Here is a 23561-nt window from a genome sequence, read left to right on the forward strand (position 1 = left end):
AAAATGTCTGTCTCAGTGCCTTGCGTTTTTTTGAGCTCGTACTAAAAGTTTGATGTACAAAATATAAATCTTTACATCTTCAGATTTCCAAAAATATCATTCCTTTGGTCATGTCTACGTATCTTCCTGTGTTTATTGCCTTTGCGTTTTTCTACAGCACTTCCTTCTGTATGTCTTTTCTCACTTGTCTTCCTTCACAAAGTCCCAAACTGCATGGTAAATGATCAGAATTCTTATGTGTTCCTGTGTTATGCAAGAAGTATCTACAGGGGGATTCCGTTCCGTGGGTGGCTAGGATTGGCGGAGGGTGAGGAAGGGAAGGGGGTAATGGATAAGGAAGGGATAAAGGAGATTTGATACTCCTAAATTGTGTCCACGAGTCAGAGCTCCTCACAGCACCACAGGTAAGAGCTGAAAAAGATAGCAGGCATTGCATTAGATCCCCCTCAATAAACTTCACTGTGCACATAATAAATACGAAAGTTCGCTGCAAGCAAGAGTTGTAGACAAAAAAACAATACAGACTAATGTAACTTTATGGAGATGTGACAGTAATATGAACTGATGGTTTGTAATTAGCATTTTGACAAAATAAAGAACATGTTGACTTACTGCATAATAATGTGATGACAACTCCAAAATCCCTGAACCTTTAGAATCTCAATTTACAGTGAGTGACATGAAAGATGTATTTAGGTAGCATACACACTGAGCTGTGCAATTTGAGGAACATCTTGAGGAGAGAGGAATTAAATCATTACTGTTCAACTCAGTGATGGTCCAAATAACACAGAATGATACTCAAAAATCAGTTTGTTGAAGTAGTAGTCTGACATTTTGGGAAATATGCTCTTTCCCTTTTTTGCCTAGAGTTAGATGAGAAAATTGACACCGTTTTCATATCTGTCCATGAAATCTAAAGCTACATCCATTAGTTAGCTAAGCGTAGCATAAAGACTGAAAACAGGGGGCAACAGCTAGCTTGGCAGCGTGGCTCTATCCAAAGGAATCACAATTCACCAAAACCTGTAGTTTTCACATCAAAAAAAAAAAGAAGATTACTCCATGTTAATTAGTGAGCCTTTAGAAGTGATGTTAGTTGGATTTAGTTGCCTTCGGAGAGAGACAGTTTTTATGCTAAGCTAAGCTATTAGGCTGCTGACTATTCTCATATTCAACGCACAGACATTAGAAAGGTATCAATCGTTATGCTCTTGATCAAATCAGTGTGACTCTAGCATTCATAAACGTGTTAAATTGCTAATCTCAGTGATTAGCAATTACAACTTGTTGACATTCTCAGTTTTTCAAAAAAACAAAAAACAAAGTGAGCAACTGTGATTCAAAGATGTGATGTTATCTTTCTTTAATCAGTTTTGTTGTTGTAAATTTTCCGCACATCTTAAATGATCTTTTTTTTTTTCTTTTTACGGAACAAGGGCCTCTGTCTCACCCTGCTAACTGTGGGACAAAATTGTTTGGATTCAGGCAATCAACATTATTATAGCGCCTCGTGTCCCTCTCTATTTTTTCCTACCATAATCTTCACTGTCTAGTCTACAATACTCAAGGGCTTACACTGGCCTTTATACTTTTAAGTGGTTTGGACTGATTTAGTGCCCCATGCAGGCTTCTTTACGTCAGTGAGACTGGGCAGCACAATAAGGAATTTCTTTGTCCAACCAAAATCATCCATTTTGTGAATCAAAGATATTTAGCACAAGTGATCCTCAGCACTGGTGAAAATAAGTCTCTGCCAGTGGTCTTATTATTATTATAAGGATGTCCAAGACCAAAGATGTGGACTTCTAGCTGGTACCTGGAGGCCTGATAAAGCTCTGCTTTAGCTCCTCATGCTGGTAAGCTGGCTAGAGCACTTGGCATCCTCACTGTGTGTCCCACTAAAAACCAACTTACTTCCTTTCTTGCTCTACTGATGGATAATCACTGATGCAAGACTGAACTGGCATTCAACGCATTTCCTTCAAATTTCTGTTCTAGAGTTCAAAATGAAATCAGTTATAAGAACCGTTTTAAACTTCTCTGCCACATTGATGGCTGCATATATAGTAGTAAATCATGTCAACTTAACCGTTTGCAAATTAACAAAGGGGTAGACTTGAAAGGTTGAGGCCCTGGCATCATCAAACATCATGAAGTGAACATAAAATTTAGTGATAACCTGCTATATAGTTGAAAAGGATCTGTGAGTCTTTAACAGTCACATGGAGGATACTTGAATTAGACCATGCTAAAGGTCTGCTTAGCACTGAGGCAACTGATGCTGATAATAGCTGATTTTGATTAATAACATTTTTTGGTGTCTGTTATTATTGCTCTCAAGAGGTGATTTTTCACCACGGGGAGAATGGTGCAAAAATGTACTGAAATTCACTTTTTGGATTGTCCAGAATCAGGATGATATGTATTTTTTTTTGCCTTTCAAAAGCATTCTGCAAGTATTTTATACAAACCAAAGTTGTTCATTAGATCTATACCTTTTTATAGGGCAAGAATATCTTTGTGGTGGAACAAATTTGCCCTTGTGTGCACTGCTCTGAGTGGTTGACTTGAATGTGTCAACTAATGTGCCTCTTTTAAAAAACACTCTGTTGATCAAACTATGTCAAGTAGCTCTGATGTTTACTCAGACTGCTTCCCGAGGGTTCTCGTAGACCAAAGACTACAACAGCTTCTGATTGTTACTTTGTGATCCAAACTACCCAAAATATCCTCCCTAAATTAATTGGAGTTGGTACAGGACCTTGAAACACCTTGAAATACTCTTGCCAAAGTATAGGGTGACCTGTAAGCAAAACTTTCTACCATTCATCTCGGGATAATCTTGGAATTGCTCATCGTCATTGCCAGCAGCTCATCATTAGCAAAGCAGGGCAACAGAAAATAGGGTAATGTAATAACTGCAGACCATTGTATATATTGCAACAATCACTGCACAGCTCACAGTAATAGTTCCCTGTATTCCTACTGTGTCATTATGTTAAATCTGCGCTGTAAAAACAAAGGATTCATTGCTGGAGTCCTGATTCAGTGCTGGCAAAACATAACTGTGCAGCCCGCAGTTTTGACTGAAGCGTCAGCTGTGAGGTCACTGGGCCTCAGGACCTGTGTGTTTGTGAGTGTGCGGAAGAGAGAGAGAGCGAAAGACAACTTGAGAGCAAGAGAGAGCACTCCATGTCTGGTGCACTGTAGACATCATGCCATAAAATTACAGCTTTGCGAGCATTATCAAGACATCTTCATTGAATTAACTGCTATTCTTACTGCCAGAGAAGTGAGAGCATGGGGATTGAATGAGAGGCAGCATGGAAACAATGAGCAGGTGGTAACATTTTTCTATAAAGCAGAGCTATAGTACTGCTACATTATCAAGTAGATACATTAGATTAATTGGTTTGATGGGTGAGCTCGTGCCACATTGTCACCACACTGAAATCGATCAAGTCGGTGTGCATGTGTCTCCGTGTGTGCAAATTCTCTGTGTTCATATTATGATTGCCCACATCATCATCATCATCATCATCATCATCATATTCGTCATCATCACAGTCACAATGAATCCTGCTTGTACGCTGGATTGGACAGACTGTCTTTACAGTATCTGCTTGCTAGATGACCAATTAGGATTTGGCCCCCAGTTAGGTGGTGTATCATGTTACTAAATATTCCCTGCCCCCGAAAAATGGGCAAAGGCAAAATATCGTATCCTTGTGTGTGTTGTGTGTGTGTGCGTGTGTGTGTGTGTGTGTGTGTGTGTGTGTGTTTGTGGGTGTGTGTGAGACAGAGAGAGAGAGAGAGAGCAGCAAAAACAGCTCTCCTCCACCAGACACTGGGGCGGGGAGAGGGGTTTGCAGGCCCCCACAGCCGCCGACAATGAGAACTAAAGAAAGAGGGGTCTCTGCGATCGGTTTTACATTCAGTTAAGCGTTAAATTGCGGTCTCAACGAAAGACTGCATGCGCGTCGGATGCATTCTTGGCATTTCAATAAAAGCAGAGCTTATAGCGACTAATAATGAACGACCCCCCCCCCCCCCTTCCTCCTCCTCCTAATACCATGAAACGGTACCCCCTGGGCAAGAAACGCATCATTGGAATCGATAAATGACTGTCTTCAGCTGGGTAGAGGGGATGAAAAAAGCACAGGGATTCGGACTAACACGCTTTTATTTGCATTGGCATCCGCGCTGCATACCGTGCTATTTGGAAAATGACGCGGCTCTCCGGATGACAGGTCGACTCGTCTGTGGCTACCTCCATTTCTGGATGTATGGAGGAAAGACCATTCCATGACAGACGCACGAGTGCGCGCGAGCACGCACGCACATATCTACGTTCGTACAGTAAAAAGCTTGGTGGTTGTGCATTGGAGTGGTCTCGAAATCGGCCCTTTGAGCGTCGAAATGCCCACTAAAGCAAACAGGGGGGAGATACACCCGCGTCTGCTCTTTAGAGAGCTTGGTCGACTGAGGCTGTGGAAAGCATCACGTCAGAAGGATGGCCCAAAAAATGCACATCGCACATTTTCAGCAGTGGGCCTGCCCTCTCCGGACATTATAGAATTATAAGCAACTCCACAGGCCCGGTAACAGCAGTGAGACGAACTGGGAGGTTTGACTACAAAGCTCCCAACGGCAAAGGGCTTAGTTACAGCCATGATTAATTACTAGCAACACATAGTAGGCCAGTATACAGTAGCATCTTATGACCCCCCCCCTCTCAAGAAGCTGTCCTCTCACCTAACTGTATGGAGCGCGTCCTAAATAAATCGTGCTGTGTGCTGCCAACACACCTGTCAATGCGTTACAGTGACATAGGCTCCGAGCGTTGCATAGTCTATCTAAAAAAAGCCATTTGCTTCTATTCAGATAGTACCTCCCTCCCTCCCCTTCTACACACACACACACACACACACACACACACACACACACACACACACACACACACACACCACCCTCAATCCTTCACAACACAATGTTAGGTAGCCTACTTGTTATCACGCGCGCGCGCACGCGCACACGCACGCATTTATCGTTACATTGGTGCTTGTATATGTCTCCTCTGCGCCTTCCACTGAATATTATTTCCCCTTCCAGCGGACACTGGGGTGCGACGGGGCGGTGTGAAGTTGCATCCTTACCACAGTCATCGCGGGGAGCCTGTAGTGTCCATGCTAGATGTTAAATATTCCTTAGGTCCATCTCCGCGGATCGTGCCTCGGTGTCCGTGCCCCTCATCCGAAACCCGAGTAAAGCTCCCAGTACGTGTTTTTTTTCTTTCTGCCTCTCTTTCCCACATGTAGACGGCGAGGAGGGGACGCGGAGAGAGACGATACGCCACCTTACCACAGACTCCCCCTCTGTCGGATGGGAAGGTAATGGGTCTTAAAGAAACATTCTCTCAGCATTCTCCGCATCTCTGTGATTTACGCGCGCGCCACGCACTCACGCGCACTCACAGGCCAATCAAACAGCTGATTAATTATACAGTGTGTATGAATATCAGAGACAAGTGCAAACTAACTGACAGACATTTTACTTGCAACGATCCCGTATTGTCTTTTTAGCTGCAGGTTGGGCCCAAATTCACTAATTAAAAAAAAATATATATATATGATAAACAACAAGCACAGAAATTTATGTGTAAATGATAAACCACTGTTATATCTGCAGCGCATTCGTGCAGAAGAAGGCTCGAGATGTGTGGGATGATGCTCTGCGGGCCCAACTTCAGACCATCAGAAAAACTCACGTGAGTACCAGACATGATATCCAGTATTGAGCTATAACTGTTAAAATGTGTCAGTCATCCACTTCAATGTGAGACAATATTAAGGAAGCAGTCTCCATAAATCACAGTTGCTCACATATTTTGGGATCACATTGCCTCCATTCTGTTACTCACATACAGTATGTTTAATGTATGGATACTGTATTTCAACAAAAGACACATGCTCGTATTTAAAGTCTATGCAGGAATTAATTTACTGTCTCAGGTGTGGTAGAGAAAACATGCCACTACTATTCAATCATGGCAGGAATGTGTTGAAAATGATTATTATTTCATTTAATTGCCAACTTTTAATACGTCTATGGAAATGGGCAAATCTATGGAGACTGTCCTTACTGTAATTAGCATCCATACAAAATGAATTCACCAGTCCACGCATAGAATTTGATCTCATAAAGGCCGTTACTAATATGCATGTTGATACTGATATCACATTTGTAAACAGATATGCAGGTCTCTCTGTGAGTGTGTATGTGTGCATATGTATGTGTGTGTAGCTCAGTAAACATAAGGTGGTGCTGTCTTTAAGAGAGAGAGCCTGGAAAGGGGGTGATGTAATGTGTTCTCAGACAATGATGTCATCGACTGAGACACGGCAAGGATTTAAAGTGACAAAGGCATTTTCAGTGGCTCCATGTAATTCTGCACCAGGTCTGGCCAGAGAGCAGCACCCAAGCACCCCGGGGACCTTCATTGAGGAAAAAAAGGATGCACGAAATGAGGGGGAAACATAAATGTGTATCTTGCACATAAAAAGCAGGAGTCGTCTCGATGTAGCACACAGCATTTTTATTAATCAGGATATTTGAGATACAAAACACATTTTATTACAGTAGCAATAGCAGGGTTATGTTGCCTTCCATACGCAGCCATCATCTATAGTTTCTTTGTTATGTTAGATGTATATTTGGAGAGGAATGAAAGTGTTAACCTCAAATTCTGGGCATGTATTTGACTGCAACTATACATAAGATATTTGATGTCTACCAACTTTAAGAACAACACTATACTTGAGTACATAGTTTATGTTTGGATGAAATTTTCTTAAGACTGTTTTATTTGCATCCATTTCAATCCACATACTATGATTAATGGAAATGTTGAAGTTTACCAAAGATTATGTCCATTTCTGATATTTAATGTTCCCATTTTAACACTTCTAATTCAACTTAGGAAAGTTTCTTTCCATCATTCTAAGTCCGCCTCCTGGGGCATTTTCCTTTACCATAAATCCCTTAACTGTTCTTGTCCTTCCCAAGTTCGTTCATTTAAGCTCCTTAAGCCACCACTGTTCTTGCTCCTACAAACTTGTCCTTAATACCGTTACTCGTGCCTTCCCAAAAGACGCACGCCGAATCATGCTTCCGGCCTCATACACAGACCTGAGCGGCGTGACGGAGTTGTTTTCGCCTCGTTTTTGGACTGTCTCTTTGTTCTCCTCACTTGAACTACTAGATTTCTTCAACTCCTCAGATCTCCCTTGGTCCACCTTGCTCTCTTCTGACTCTTTCACCCAACTGTGTTCTCCTTTTGTCTTTGCACATTCGTCCAGGGCCTGGCTAGAATCAGCATCTTGGGCAGGAGTTCCATGATTAGTTTCTTTCACTTTCAACAGGCTCTCTTGCCTTGAGGTGGCCTCACATTCTTTATGTTTGATCTCTACATAAACACGTGTTTCTTTTGCTGGACTGGCTGAGGTATTTAACGCTACTTTGTCCCGGGTTTCCAGGGTTGAATCTTGGAGTTTGTTATCAGTTGAGAAGGTGTTTTGATCAACATCTGATGGCAAACGTAGGCTGGAATCCTTGCTCTCTTGGTCAGGAGATCTCCCAGCATTACTGGTTGCATCATCACGTGCAGATTCAGCGATCAACAGTTTTTCTTCCTCTTCTGGCCTACATGACATTTGGACATCGGTATTCCCATCATTCTTTGTTATGTCTGTGTCTGAGATACTGATGTCGCATGCAATCTTATAAAAGAGTGAATGGTTCTCTTTCATTTTCTCCAAGCTTTCACACACTGTGGGTGACATTTCAGTGGAATCAGTCCCGTCATCAGTGCATGTTGGTAGTTGCTCGATGTCTCTTATCTCCTCATTGCACAACGAGTCTATGCCAGGTTTCTGCAAAGGTATGAACCCCTGCCACTGGTTGGTGGAGAGGAACCATTTGGTTCTCAGATTGGAGGATGGAAAATTACTTTCACTGTCATCAGCAGCAGGTTCTTCAAGCTTTTTCTCCTCTTTAACCTTGTAACTTACAAATCCTTTGCCTCCATCTTTTTGGTAGACAGTCATAGATGAGATATGATATGGTGAAGCTGGGCATTTGATTTTAGTTCTGGCAACCCCTGTTCTTCCACTGTGATCTTTGTGTTGTGTTTTGTCCCCAAACTTGACTTGACTTTGAGATTTTTTCACATGTCCATCTCTTTGTTCTTCATCCTGAGATGTCCCAATGGAAAGCCGAGGTTCTGCAGGACTTCTCGTGTTATCCTCACAGTCTCCGCAGCCATCGTAAGATGGCTTGTTTTCATTGTCTGAAAACATGAACAGAGCAGAATTTGCCAATAAGTTAGTGCATAAGTAGCCAGCAGCAGGTACTTCTACTGATATAGAATTCTACAGTAAAAGCTAGCTTTCCTGAGCAAAAAAAGGAACTTATCATACAAATACAACTGAAATCAGTTAAACTCTAGTCTCATTTGAGCAACTTGATCTCAGTTCCAATCATTGACTTACGGATTTTGCATTGGGAAATATCGTACATACCTGATTTCATCCTTTGTTTTCTAGCTGTGTTAGGGGGCACCTGGTGAACTTCCTGCCCCTCCCCCCTGATTGGTAGTTGATTGTGTGTAGTAACACTCTCTCTGGCTGCGCTAATAGATAGATAGGTAGATAGATAGAAAATAGATAAATAGAACAACCAGTTTCTGAGTTGAGAGATGCACATAAAGCATATATACATACATTTAAATATAAAATGACACAAAGTATCCCACCTTCGTATGACTCTCTCCCGTATTCGTTCCACACGTCGGAGTTTGGCCTCTCTCTGCTCAGGGGTCAGACAGAGGTCAGGGTCCATGTCAGGGGTCAGGAGGGCAGGGGGTTGTTCCTCCACCTGCTCAGGCAGCTTCGCGTTAGAATGCGCATTACACCACAATGAACTTATCTTATGGGATGACTCAGTGCAATTAATCCTTTTTAATACAGTAATGATAAACAGCAAATGATGTGATGGAATTAACATTATAACTGATGTCATGACAGTTAAGGCTGTTAAGGTTCTGTTAAGGGTTGTGGAGAACCTCTTTAACAGCTAAAAAAAACCAGACTTAACTTATTGTTTTATTCGCTTGTTACTTAATGGTTTTTCTTAATTTGTATGAGAGTTGCTTAAAAATGATTTTGAACTGATGGCAATTTTCAGAAATCCGCTGCAGAAAATGATAAGGTATATAACGATAAAGTCAGAAGAAAAGCAAAAACATGTTTTTTGAATTATTAGTGTTATTTTCACACGTACAGAAGTTGGGTCTGTGGGGCCCTAAACACTGAGGAGGTAAAGCCAATGACAACAGTACACTTGGGTTAAGTTAGAATGAGATAATATCAACTATACTGGACAAGAAAATCAGTTGTATGGTATCATCTCTCTGACTATGTTGTGCTCTAATCGTGTAAATCTTTTATTTAATTTCATGTCATTTTTTCTTACCCTAATGTCCGAGCTCAATCTTCCATTTCCTAATCCTGCATGGTCTCGAACTTGATTCCGTGAGGTCTCTGTAGACTCTCCTCTGCTCATGTCCGGCCGTGACTCTTTCATGGAAGACCTCAATACTCCCAGATGCTGCTGTCTGCTTGTCCTTTTAACGGGCTGATTCTGGTGCATTTCTGCCCAAGACCGGTTTTGATCAGGGCTCTCCGGCAGCAGACGCCTAGGTGGCTTATTCAACATTTTACTCTGCTCAGCCAGTCTTTGCTGCATCTCAGGTGGGATTTGCTCAGGCAGTGGAGTGTCAAGCTCAGCTGGAGGATCCTCAACAGAAACCCGTCGGGCCACAAGGGATGACGGCAGTACGGCTGTAACAACTCGTGTCACCCTTAAAGGAAAGGGGGCCTGAGGAAATACCAAGATAGATAATTAAGTAAGTACAATGAGTATGAGTGTATTGGTATATAATATCATGTAGTGATTCAGTCAGTTATAGCGATTAATGATTTGGCGAACCTCCTCTCTCGTTTCTGAACTTTGACTCTGGGCACCAGGGGTGGGTATGGGAGGTTTCTTCCTATTAGTCAACCTCTCTTGATTTCTCTTCATCCTCTCGATCTGCTCTTCTTCACTCATCTTCATTTTCTAGAGAAGATATAGGCTGTTTAGAATATGAGTCATTTATGAATTCTCAGCAATACGCATATAGAAAAGGTAAATCAAGTAGCAAAATCTCCCGATTTGCATATCAAAAACACGGCTAAAAAAAACCATTCGATTATTATTAGGGCTGTGTGTTCTGTCTGTGCAGAGACGTATGTGTGCAAGAGTCTTGCATCTGTGTGTTCCTATGTGTGTGTGCATGTGAGAAAGGGGGGTTGGGTGGCAGAAGTGAGAGGACTGAGCTACTGTAGGGAGACATGAGCCTCTGCCTCCCCCTCTCGCCTACAACAGTCACTGCAACGTGCCCTAATTGCACGGAAGATGAGAGAATCAAAGAATCGGAATTTGGCTGTGATTGCAATGAGGGAAAAATCAGCTTTGACTGCTTCTATATTTGGAGCATTTGGATCATACTGCATACACCCAGATATAGTTAACCAGCAAACATAAAATTATGAAGAATCAAACCTTGGTTGATTGGTTGGTTGTGTCCGGTGGGTTCCACTTTGAACCAGATTGAGATTCTAAAGATGAAATGAAAATATAGGAAAGAGGAGGAGAAGGATATAAGGAGAGAGAGAGAGGATGGGTGGGAGGAAATGGTGACAGGAAGAAAGAGAAACAGGATTTATGAGGGTGGAAGCCAAAACAAAGCCACTGGGGACTAATAAAATGATTTAGCATTTTGCACAAAACACCTATTAAAGCTGTTTAATATTAGATGAGTCAGAAAATATTAATCTGCTGGCCACTGTATAAATATCACTCTTTTCATGTACTCATGTATTTGTAACGAGTATATCTGAGCCAACCAACCGGATGCGTCTCTCTGTGCTTTCACATTAAGGAGGTCAGGCTGGCTGCTCCCCCTTCTATGTGTAGGATCAATAGTGTGGCTGTAGATTCCCTGAAATATAAGCATAGAAAAACATGAAAACATGTTCAAACCTGATGATATTCGACATAAATACTGTCAATATTCCCAACCTCATATGGTGACTCTGTATAGCCATGGCCCTGGTCCCTGCTCTGTTGGCTTTCCTGTAGCTCCTGGGGTAACGCTGGGCGAACTGGTGGCTCTTGTGCCGCATCCTGTTGGGATCATAGTCAAAAGGAATGTAATAAAAACTGTGAAGCAATGATGGGAGATCCTTTTGTATCCATACCAGACTGATACTACATGTCTCAACATATTTTAGGGATGTAGAAGCAGTGTTTAACGAGACGACAACATTAATTGGAGGCAGAAAATCTTGTAGGTAATTTCTGTCCTGTGCAGCTCCTGCCGTTCTGTTGATACAGTGCGATAGATTTTTACTGATTCAAGGGCTAATATCATGAATGCTCCAAAGACATACAGTATATCACAAATGCTGTCGGCATACTGTAAGCAAACGCCTGTAGAACTCGAGATCTAGTCATCAGAGACCAGTAGATTGATTTAACCTTTAACTTGAGGGGACAACAATTCCATGTTTGTTCTTAAGCAGACAACAAACATCATGGGGTCACTGACAAAGGAACAATGGGCAGGAGTCATACCATTGGCAGTCCACTCTGCAGCCTCTCTGTGGGAGAGCCAGGGGATCCAGGATGTGGGGCTGCCGGCTGGAACACTGAGGGGGAGACAGAAAAGGTCACAGTGTTTACACTGTTCTTCTGTTGTCAGGTTTCATGTGCATAATCAAGATGAATTGGGCAACTTTGCACGTTGGCGGCCCCAAATGGCAGCAAGGAGTGAAGTTTTTTCAAAGACTTCAAAGGCAAAACCAAGATACACTGTACAGTATGCAGTGCGACATTCGTACACTGTTCAGTCCTTAGGCTTTGATTTCTTAATGGCTAGTGGAGGTGAAGGGGATGAAGAGATTTCGATTTTTCTAAGTTTTGATTCACCATTTCCTGTTTGAAGAGACTATTCTTTTGCAGTTTGCTTAGCTGAGAGACTCTTCGGTAATGAAGCCCTGTGCATTAGGCTGATAGGATGGCTGTTTTTGCATATAATATGGCCTGGTGTAGCTTGTATTAATTTACTTAACTGCACCTTTTCACCCATCCAGGAATTCTTGAGCGATAGATCTAGTCATCCATGTGTATATATGAAATATTCATAGATCTTAGTAATAGTAGGAGTGTGTTGTACAATACTTTGTTGTTTAATAGAAGATACTCAATTCAAAACAAAGGATAAATAAAACATTTCACTTTGTACTATACATTTATAAGATGTATAGAACTATGTAGAATTTCGGTTTTTGATCTGCCACCACACCAGTTTTTTTTTTTTTTATAAGGTAAAGTTCTGCTTTTGTTTTGTGTTAAATATGGCAGGTAAGGCACTCTGAAATAAGGAGACAAAGCTCGGCTAAAAACAGAAAGGTACATTAAAACACATCACCATATTTCCACTGGTTTAAGGATGTGTTGGTAAATGATGACACCACCTCCGCTGCAACACACTGAATCAAAACCTGTGTTTTGTAAATGGTCATAACCCTGCGGGCATATACAGTATTAACGCCTTTATGAGTCACACACTAAACATTACGGTAGGAGTAGCTGATCCTTACTGTGGTGCCTCTGTGGTCCCAGCAAGAAGCGGAAATGTTCCCTGTTCACCTTCAGTCCAGCGAGGATGTCCTCCATCATCCAAAGCTCCCTCTGAGCCTGAGACTGCTCCTGATAAGAAAGAAACAAAGGATTTTACTCATGAAATACAGAAGGACACTTTTGACTTCAGGGTGAATGCTTAAACACTGTGAACACAAGCACAGACAAACGGAGATGCCCTTAGTTAGACTTAAAAGAAATGTTTTCAAAATTCTTATCTCCTTTAAGGGAAAGCATTCACAAAAGTACGAAGCTTTGTGACAGATATATATATATATTTGATACTGTAAACATGCATATTTTTTATTTTTATTTTTTTAAAGTATACATTTTGTAATTTATAAAATACCTGTGGTATTCCAAAGTTACAGATGTGCTGAAGGTGTGAGCGTATAACAGACAGTTCACTTTCCATTCTCTCATATTGACTCCACACCCTCTCCATTTCCTGAAAAAAAATATAGAGACAGATTTATAAACAATAATCCATTATCAATACAAAAAACCCCAAAGATCCCTGATTTCTGCTATTAAATTAGAAAGATTGGCAATTGCAGCAGTCCTACTCGTGTAGTGCCATTGCTTGTCTCATTTGGGTTCACTGCCACCTGAGTCCTTACATACCAATGATACGTCACACATTCTGGCCCGGATTGTGACCAGCTCTTCCTGGAGCAAAGCCTTCTGGGTCAATGCCTCTTCCTGGGCCCGGGGCCCCTGGCTCTGCCAGTCCTCCAGCTGCAGTCTGGACACCTCTAACGCACACTGGACACTATCCTGTAAAAGCACACAGGTATTTCAATTTGAGAAGCAGTCACAATATTTACCAGAACAGACAGAATACAGGGTTATAAATAAGTAATTAAAGTGTGTTTTCATGGGATGGTTGGAACTATAACCATTCAATTACCGACCTTATCCATTTGCAGCTGTGCCAGTTCAACAGACAGTGACTGTAGCAGCTTGTCACACCCGCACAACCTTGTCAACACAGCCTGAGGAGGGAAAATCAAAATCTAACTGATGTCTAGTCAGAGAGAAACATTTAATGATAGATGGCTGCATCATACTCTGGTGACTGTTATGAGCCGCATGGAAAGGTTGTGAACACTCACATCTGCACCACTTTGAAGAGGTCTGATTGGTGGGGTTTCCCTTGAGTCAGGCTTTGAGGCCTGAAAAGAATCAAGGTCATAATTTTGTTAAATAGTACTTAAAAAAAAAAAAAACGGCAATATTGGATATATATTTTTCCTGTTCACAAGCATTTAATATATGAGTAGAAATCTGTGTCTTCACTAAATATTTTTAAAAATCTTTCTAAATGAAATCCTTTGTGCTCTCCACAGTTAACACATATTTATGGTATTGTGTGTGGGTTATTGCTGCTGCTGAATGCAGCACAAGCTTCAGCGCTCTGGGTGAGACAAACTGAGACACTACGGCCAAGTATTATAAGGTTGGTCGTGAATCTGAGTGAAAATTATTCAAAATGTACTTACATAATATGCATTTGTGATTTAGCAAACAGCAGCTTCATGCAATAGTCATTACACGAAGCAAAATTATGGTAGTACTCAGCATAATGCAGACGAAACACACAGATATATAGATTTAATGTCAACAGATATAACAGCACAATTAAACACAATAACAATAATAATAATAATAATAATGAGTGCAATATATATTTTATTAGTAACAAATAAAAATTGACACTGCAAATATTAGTGACAATACAAAACAGTGACATGGACATAAAACAAGTCAGTGACATACACATAACAGTACAGAACAATATCACAGGATCCTAAAAATATTGTTGCTAATATTGTTATTGAGTCCTTTTGGTAAAAGCCTACTCAGTTAGACAACGCTACAACACCAACACAGTTTTTAAAGGCGACATAACACAAATTTAAAACACCATGACACCACTAACAGTTCTGAAGTTGTTCCACACAAGACGCCACAAGAACACACAGCAGAGTGGGCTGTACCGTAGCTGGCGGTAGAACACAAACAGATAAATGGTTGCGGTGATGGTGATGATGGTGGTGGTGGTGTGGGTGGTGGGGAGCATGTGTGGCTCTCGACAAGGGGGGCAAAGGGGGCAGTAAGTCTGCATGTGCCCCTGTAGCGTAGCTCTGAAGGAAAAGACAGCATGTAGATGACATCAAGTGAGAAAAGTAGTGAAAACGTGGTATTACAAGTACAAGAGTAGAATCCAACTTACTTCAAGAATTTCTTTTAGTAGGTTTTACTAAACAATAGTGGGAAGTTATTACTTTAAACAATAGGTGCGATGTGCTGCACACTTGTCTGGATGTTTTGCTTTAACTTTGTTTTTCATTACAGTGCTACACTAAATGACACTATAATGATCACCTTTCCTAAAGGTCTTCTCTCGCACGGGATATGATGAACTGAACCATATGTAGGTGTAGGCTGCAAACAATGAAAAAGATAAGATGTGAGAAACAAAGCTCCCCACAGAAGTTATACAACAGTTTTCAAGTACACAGAATTTCATGTGTAAAACTGTTGTTTTCGTGCTGCTGTGTAAAGTGCCCCTTTAGCTGAAACCCTCAAATTCTCATCCTTGAGTAAATGGAAAAGGAGTATTTGAATATTTTGTTTTTAAATAACAGTAATATTAATAAACAGGCACACATAAGACATTGCTTAATTTTAGCGAAATTAACATATTTAATTACATTTTCCTGATTATGTTTCATGTTTGTATATATTTAAACACGCAGACATAATAAAAGGAAATTATTTTTTGACCTAAGTGTTTTGTGATTGTTAAAATGGAAGTAAATCAGAACTGTACCTCTCATTTTCTTGCCCTTAAGACACATTATTATTGACAAATTCTCTTGAACACTACTTATTACACAATAACGAGAGCTATGGTAGCCGTTGTATCACATAGTGTACCCAAACTATTTTAATTTTGCCAGTTTCAAGACAAACTAAACATGTCCTGACCTTGCTTAGGTTCTGCCACCTTTCTGAGACAGGGGTATTGGGAGTGGATTTGAACTCCAGCTTAGGTGAGGGAGGTGCATAGTATAGGGTCTGTGGCACTATGACTGGGTCATCGTGAGGTCGAATGTCAACCCTTCCCACTGGTGTATGAGGTCGTGACCCCAGCTGACCTCTGGAGGACAAATAACCTGTTCCCATAATTTCAGTTTGCGTGGGTGGTGTGTTTTGGCCAGGAAGGGAATCTTCCTCTTGATCTGGACCACAAGTTCTTCTTCGGCTGAATTCAGGGGGACTGGGTGTTCTGTTTGAAGGGCTGTGAAGACATCAGAGAAAACAGAACAAAATGTCAAAGCTGGGACTTTCTCAGATGATATTTCCCCCCTTTAAATAAACCACTTGGATTTAAATATGTCCTATTCATACACTGAGATTACTTGACAACCTGCTGTTTCTCTGACGCACACTCCGCCTCCCCCTCTGCTCTGAGTGCGACGTCCCCATCCTCCCACCAGAGAGCTGACCTGGTTCACTCAGAGTCCTGCTGACGTGCCTGTGTTTTTGGGAGGGACCCTCTCCATCAGAGGGGGATTTAGGAAAGTTCACTGATTCACTGCTGCCACCTAACTGCGTGAAATCCTGATAACTTGAGCAGCGCCTGAAAGGATCAGAGATGTAGCAAAAAGCGCTCGGACAGTGCAATCATTACAATATTTGACTTTCATTGCGTAACACCTCTTGTCCACAGTGAATAGTGTTGTACCTGTTCATGGAGCTGTCTGGCTCCATTGCAGCAGACTGGCTAAGGGCCCGCACCCAACCCAACATATCCTCTTGAGTGTCCGCGCTGAAATAATAGGAGCGCATTCCCTGGTGCACCACCTAGTTTTACAGAGATCATTCACAATGTTATACTGTTACTGTTCACCTCATAAATTATCAATGGCAGTTGGTGTTTTAGTGATACTTGGTTTTGGTGTAGTTAAAGGTTGAATTAAAGTTATTGAATTGAATAAACCGAGTGAGGACAATACTGAACCCCAGTTCAAATAAGGTCAAGATAAAAAGTGTTTTAATTTGGCCTGATTAGATGGGTTGCAGTAATTATATGTAGAGAGGAGCCTACATTTGGAGTTAACATGGAGTTAAAATCGTTAAAATATTCCTGTAGAATAGTTTATTTTGTTAATCCATATTGCTTTAAATTTAACACTTCAAACAACATTTTATGTACACACTGTATGCATAATCAGAAAAAGGCTATGAATAACACTTTAACCAAATGAAGATACCTTGAAGGTGAACTTCCTGTTCTTGCATTCTCGTGGTGTGCAGAACAGGATTTTGTAGCTTGGGAGCGGGATGCTGCCGAATACAGATTCTTCTCTACTGTCTGATGGAGGACGGGAAAGAAGCAAACAAAAGAAATGTGTTGTTGTACATCCAGAGCACATGAAAGAGTTCATTCCAGACATAGTGCCGGGATACAAGCTGTGCTCCTTACCTTTATAGTAAAACAGACAGTAGTTGGAGAGGACAAACCATCTTCTCTTCCATAGCTTCAAACCAGAGCTATCCTGCAGAAGGAAGATTAATTAGGGGCAGCTCTTTGCTTAACTCAGTCACACACTCTTCTACATGCAATGATGAAGATACAAAATGTGACGCAGACCAGTATATGTTTTTAAAATTACTTTTTTGTTGAGCCATCCTCTAATGACCACTGGGCAGTTGGGGTCTCTCTTGGCAGCCTGGCATCTTTTCCCAAATGCTTGCACCTTTCCATCACTTTCCTGTTGCCCAAAGAGGGAATGTTACATTTGTATGCATTAACGGTGTCACAGAAAGCCTTCCACGTGTGAACATAATGACACAATAGCCATGCAAACTGGAAAACAAACCTTTATGACAGGAAAGTAGGAAATGGTGGCCACGCTGGAAGTTTGGCTTACTCTGTCCTGGTCATCCATTCTGCAGGGAAAGAAGAGAATTCATATACAGGCTGCACATGAAAAAACCCTGGATAAAACTGAGAGGGTGATGAGAATGAGAGGATGATATACATTAGCGAGAGGGAAAGAGTCACAAACAGTCACAAACATATGTCAGACATGTCACAGCTGGATGAAAATGTTTAATGTAAAAAACATTGTATTAATACTGATCCAAGTTTTTACAGTTTTGTACCAAAACTAAAGTCTACTGCTACTGGCAAACTTCAACCAGGTATTTCTATTATGCAGGTGTCTTTATGAGTGAGAAAGTAAGTCAGAATTACTAGTGTTACAAACACATAAAAGTGCACAAGAAATCCCAATACTAATGGATTTTTCAGATCAGATGATAAAAATATCCACATCTGTACAATTAGAGTTTAACCCGACCTCTGAGCAACCTCTTGAATTCACATACATTTGAATGAACTAGCTGAGTCTGGTTAATGTGGCTAAGACACGAGATCTTACCAATACAATACCAATACCAGATTCTCTCTCTCTGTAGAAGCAGTCAGTCACTCCCATGAGCAGCACCCAGTAACCTCCGAGCACACATATGCCACATTCTTGTATAGTTGAGATTTTTTCCTTGTCAACTGTTCATTCTTCCGGAGACTTGGTGTTGTGCTCTCCCACTTCTAGCTTAACTCTCCCACTATTCTATTCTGAGCCATAACAGGCCCATGTGCATCCCCACCATGAAACTGACAGGTGACAGCTGCATCGCCGTGGAAGCAGGGAGGGGCCTGGGACAGTGTGAAAACCAATCTGGCAGCAGGGACGGGCTGGTATGAGAGACAAGATTTGGAATGTGTCCCAAACTGCAGAACTGCAGCGTGGATTGCAGAGGACGGAAACCAAAATAAATGAATGTGGTGCCGGGGAAGTAGAGTGGCATGTTGAAGACAAATGCGTAGCGAGGGGTGGGGCTCACTGTGTTAGAGGTTTGTGCTTTTCTGTAGAGTCATGCTGTCTCATCAGGATTCATCAGCATATTTGGTTCTGTACCTCAGATCACATGGTAGCATGTGTCTTGCACCTGCACTTCCTTTATGGCCCAGTTCTCATGTTTCATATAATAAACTTTGTTATTATTGCATGTTATTATTAAAAATTGTACCCTGATGGCACTCTATTATATAATCGCATTTTACATTTAACATACAGTTTAAGTACCTTGATGCTAGATAAATATTTAATAGATGTACAGTATATAGTTGTTTTTGTATTTTTTTTATCACTTTGCCATTTTCTAATAATGAAATTTCTAAAAATATGCATAGGAAATTAGATTTTGTCTATCTTCTTAAATTCCTTATTTTCACGTTTTGAATTACCATGCAATTATTTTAATGGAGTCACCAAGGATCTATTTCTTAAATTTTCTACTTAATATGCAAAACTACTTCCTTACTGTATTTCTGTATGTATTTAGAAAAATAATTATATATATATGTATATATATATATATATATATAATTATTATATATTAAATATATATTATATTATATACTACTAGCACGACTATATAAAGTACCACTTTATTTATTTATGAAATATGACCTTTCCTTACTTTAAATTTCTACTCTCTGCCAAACGATTTGCTGTATGTACTGTATTTGCACTTTATATTTATGCATGTATATATGTATATAAGTTTATGTTTAACAATAAAATCACTCCAGGCACAAACTAACCTGACTGAAAACAATTCTTTTTCAGATTTTAAAATTAATCCTAAGCTTATTTAACTTCCACCTGCTGCAGCCTCCGTAACAAAGCTTCATTTTACAGTTTATCTAAACTGTAGAGTTATTGTTGACCTTCATGAGACAACAATAGAGATGAATTTGAAGATAAAAATTCATGAGAAACATCTCACACGGAGCCTCCACAAGCCCTCGTGGGTGATCCAGAGGTTTGACATGGTTTGCCATCCACAGTCTATGTCAGTATCAACCACAATCCCAAGCTAGTGAGACACGGAGTAAATGAGAGAAAACAATCAAGTCTTTGTCAGAGATGAGAGCAGATACAACCTCATAGCTGCTGGGGTTACGTGGGTGTTGTGAACTATTTGGAAAATCTCCTTCTTAATCAGTGGGGGTCACTTGCTCTGGGAGGAGAAGACTTAAAATGCTAAAGAGGGATGAAGGGGAGGACAAACAGTGGGTTTGTGTACCACACAGAGTGCGCTTTGTGGCGCCCAAGGACTCTGGAGCATCATGTGAAGTTGGACGCAGAGCATGTTGAATGCATTGGCTGGGGAAAAATCCTCCCTCTCCATCAACAAAAACATTTGCATGTCTCCGATATTCTCATGCCTTTTAATGTCAAAAAAAAAAAAAGACAATACATTTGACCTTGATAGGCAAAGTTGTGACGTAAGCCACTGTCTCAACTACACATTTGACTGCCTGCAAAGCTTTTCTAACGAGGACATGGGACTGCTTTATACAGTATATTTCATACGGCTATGAAAGTAAAGTTGGGCTTAGGAGACAGGAAAGTTGCCGGGTAAATACAGCTGGGACAAAGCTTTTTCACAGCTTGGCAAAGCTGAGAAAAAGTCCCCCAGTGGGCCTGTTATATTTCAGCCACAGATAATGCATCACATCAGCCATGATTCTTCATAATACTGTTCACCTTGAGCAACAGTGGTCTTTTTGTTTAATGAATGGAAAATTACTGTAAAGTTATCAAATGAGTGGAAATACAGATATTATATACTGATATACTATTCATACTGAAATACACTCAAATATCTCTCTGAAACAGTGCTGTTAAATTGTTCAAGTGATACTCAAAATTAAATAAGACATAAATCATAATAAAGATGCCATATTGCTTTACCTGACTAATTGTGCCTGCCTGCTGGCTGCTTCAAGCTCCATCACTTGGCATGCTGCCTCACAGCATCTCCTCCGGCTTGGCTGCCCTCTTCCTGGCTACCACGAGCTCCTGTTGCCCAAACAGTCACAACGCTCTCCTGCTATACTCCGCTTCTCTCCTCGTACGTGTGAATCTCCCTCTCTGTTTCTCACTGTTTCACTCCGTTCGGACTTGTGGCAGCAGCGTTCGACCGGCGATCTACCTACGCTGGCCGTTAACACGCAGTCCTCTCCTCTGTCCTCTAACAGTGCACTCTCTGTGAGCCCCTATTCCCCCCTCTTCTTCTTCTTTTTCTTCAGTGTCCCTCCCTCTTACCCTGCCCTTGACAGCCTCTCTGTCTTTAGCTGAGTGTGGGTTTGTGACTTAGGAATTTACAAAAAACAGCTGTTCTTTCATTCTTCTGCTCTGCCCCTTGCATTATTAGAATTTCATTTCTCAGGATCTAGCTTTATAAAGATTAAAGATTTGGATTCCAGTCTTGAATTATCACCCCTGATAAAGGCCTATCCATTCCGAATATGAACAGCTGAGTTCAAAGGCTTGAAGGCTTTGTTTCGCTTGCAAACTGAGAAACAGAGTCTGTATAATATAGCGAATAATCAAATCTAGATGCAAAGTATATATTGAAGCTGTAATAGAACAGTTTAATTCAACATTTCCAGTAAACTTATCATTTGTGAGTATTGAGGAAAAGAAGAATTTTGAGTTAAAGCAGCAGGAAAACAGAACAAAATAGCATATATCTATTTAAAGTTAAAAAGTATAAAGTAAACTCAAAAATCCTTACAGTTTATTGTAAAGTACACGCAGAAAATCTACTTACAAGATACCTAATGTAACATTTAAATATCAGACATAATTCCACTGATTTATAATTACTCAGTCTAGACTTCGATGGTCTCCATAATCGAGCAAAAGCATTTTTCCAGATGGTAGGCTCTTATTTAGTTTTTCTGCTGCACTGAGTCAGCGTCTTGTGGAGCTGTTCTTCAAATATTCTCAAGATAGAAACTGAAGTGTGCACCAATGCACTTGACTTGCATCTGGTACACAGGAAAGATGGTGCTCGACTAATCCAGCAGTAAGAAAAAAACAGCTGTGCAGCGCTTTAAGGTGAGAGGGGTGGGAACATTTCTAGTCATGAATAATATCAAAAATCTAGACCGAAAGCAATCAAAGGAAAAGTGAAAGCTGACACTCAGCAGCGGGCCACTACACATGCCTCAGGAGAGCTGGCGTAATTGCTGTACAAGAGCAAGATATCAGAGGCATTTTAAGTGCTATGAGAACAGGGAAGATAGGGGAGAAGTCAAGTCTAAAATTGGTCTTACGGGATAGCAGCCTATAGTCCTGAATGGTTGAAGGCACACTATTCAAATATAACTACTCTGACACAGACCCAAGGCTGTGTATAAAACGCTTTTTTTGCTCAAAATCATACAGCCCTTGAAACACAATGCACTGCAGGTATGGCACAAAACACTCAGGCCATTGCTCAGCGCTCAAATTGTAATCATGCCATCTTATAATTAGTATCTCACATGTCCAGGCCATTTGCTTTCAACCAGGAAGGTCGTGACCTCAGATGCCCAGGATGTCAGGGTTCTCACAGGGGACACATCAGTCTGCCTACAGATATTTACGACCACTCCCATTTAGCATGCTTCACAATAAGCCCTGTTGACTGACAGCTGCGTGGCTACTTATTATCTCCTGTTACACACTGAACAGCCTGTGGGGCGCTCTCATTCAGGAAGCAGGAACAGCGGCTTCAAGGCTCATGGGAAATGTGGTTCCTGACAAAAGCCACTTAGCTGGTGCCAGAGCACAACAATAAATAACGGTCCACATTAACCTGTAATATATGGAGCCTCAAATTGTTCAGTATTAAATGGATAAGAGATTTTGTAATAATTTTGTAAAAATAAGTGAAATCCTGCACTACACACTGTGTTTTCAAGTATGCTCCAAATTGATTTTTCAAATCAGCATTTGTGATTTTCAGTCTTTAGCAAGGTTCTGGTACAATGAACTACAAGGTAAAAAGTTATTCATTGCAATTATTTTGATATACAATAGATAAAACTGATTAGTTGGATTAGTCTAAAAATGCTATGTAAGATGAAGAAATTGAATTTGATATAATAGAAAGTCATAATATTTGTAATATTTTCTTTTAATATTGAGGAAATTAATGATTCATCATTACTGGAAATTGAACGTTACTCCGACTTATTTACACGCTGTAACAACATTTCCATGTATCATGTTTACTTGAATGTGTTCCAGATGGAACATATATGAAGGGGAGAATATTACATGCAGACATTGTCAAATCCAAGTCAACATACTGTTCATACTGTGTACGAAATGGTCAGGCCTCTGTGCTGTACTGACAGCAAGAATCCAGCAGGTGGCACTGTTTAATAATTTTGTACATCACATACAGCTCGTACTGACAGTTATAATTAGGAAAAAATATTAAAATTAAAAAACTATTTAAAGTAGAAGGTAATCAATATATCAAATTGGCTAAAGTACACAGAAAAGCTTTATAATGCACAACTGGCCAAACACGGTTATTCACAGGTGAACCAACAACCCAGAAAGACAAGTTTGCAGTAGAGTAACAAGTGTAATATTTCCAGAGTTAAACTATAAAGTAGCATTAAATGCTCAAGTACCTCAAAATTGTACTTGAATATAATACTTAAGTACTTCGATTTCTCCAAATGTGTACATAAATATACAGAAATGATAAACCAGTGAAGTTTTACCAGTGTCCACATGCATTATTGTTTTTCAAAATAGTCTTCATGGATTAAAGGCACAATCTGTGATCCAAAATAAAAACAGCAGCCCCACTTTCTAAAA

General features: G+C 40.5%; 1 protein-coding gene across 5 annotated transcripts; it reads right to left on the minus strand.

The window, feature by feature from the left end:
• Positions 1 to 6594: 6594 nt before the first annotated feature.
• On the minus strand, positions 6595 to 21752 carry LOC120793945 (pleckstrin homology domain-containing family A member 4-like). Of its 5 annotated transcripts, none has more exons than XM_040134405.1 (24): positions 20649 to 21752; positions 17700 to 17769; positions 17493 to 17591; positions 17303 to 17375; positions 17091 to 17191; positions 16562 to 16680; positions 16244 to 16456; positions 15802 to 16114; positions 15196 to 15255; positions 14808 to 14954; positions 13923 to 13982; positions 13722 to 13802; positions 13432 to 13584; positions 13157 to 13255; positions 12768 to 12876; positions 11740 to 11813; positions 11185 to 11289; positions 11014 to 11104; positions 10666 to 10721; positions 10051 to 10179; positions 9535 to 9939; positions 8816 to 8937; positions 8583 to 8692; positions 6595 to 8350 (listed from the first exon to the last, which is right to left on the minus strand). In XM_040134405.1, the coding sequence occupies exons 1-24, from the start codon at positions 20687 to 20689 to the stop codon at positions 7110 to 7112; spliced, it is 4071 nt and encodes a 1356-aa protein (XP_039990339.1). In that variant the 5' UTR covers positions 20690 to 21752; the 3' UTR covers positions 6595 to 7109. The 5 variants fall into 5 exon arrangements, with proteins under 5 accessions (XP_039990339.1, XP_039990338.1, XP_039990340.1 ...); XM_040134404.1 differs by having other exon boundaries at positions 8816 to 8949; XM_040134406.1 differs by lacking the exon at positions 20649 to 21752 and adding an exon at positions 18264 to 18447 and having other exon boundaries at positions 8816 to 8949.
• Between the last annotated feature and the right edge of the window lie 1809 nt (positions 21753 to 23561).

This window comes from Xiphias gladius, chromosome 9 (assembly GCF_016859285.1).
Source record: "Xiphias gladius isolate SHS-SW01 ecotype Sanya breed wild chromosome 9, ASM1685928v1, whole genome shotgun sequence".
In the NCBI taxonomy this organism is placed as follows: Eukaryota; Metazoa; Chordata; class Actinopteri; order Istiophoriformes; family Xiphiidae; genus Xiphias; species Xiphias gladius.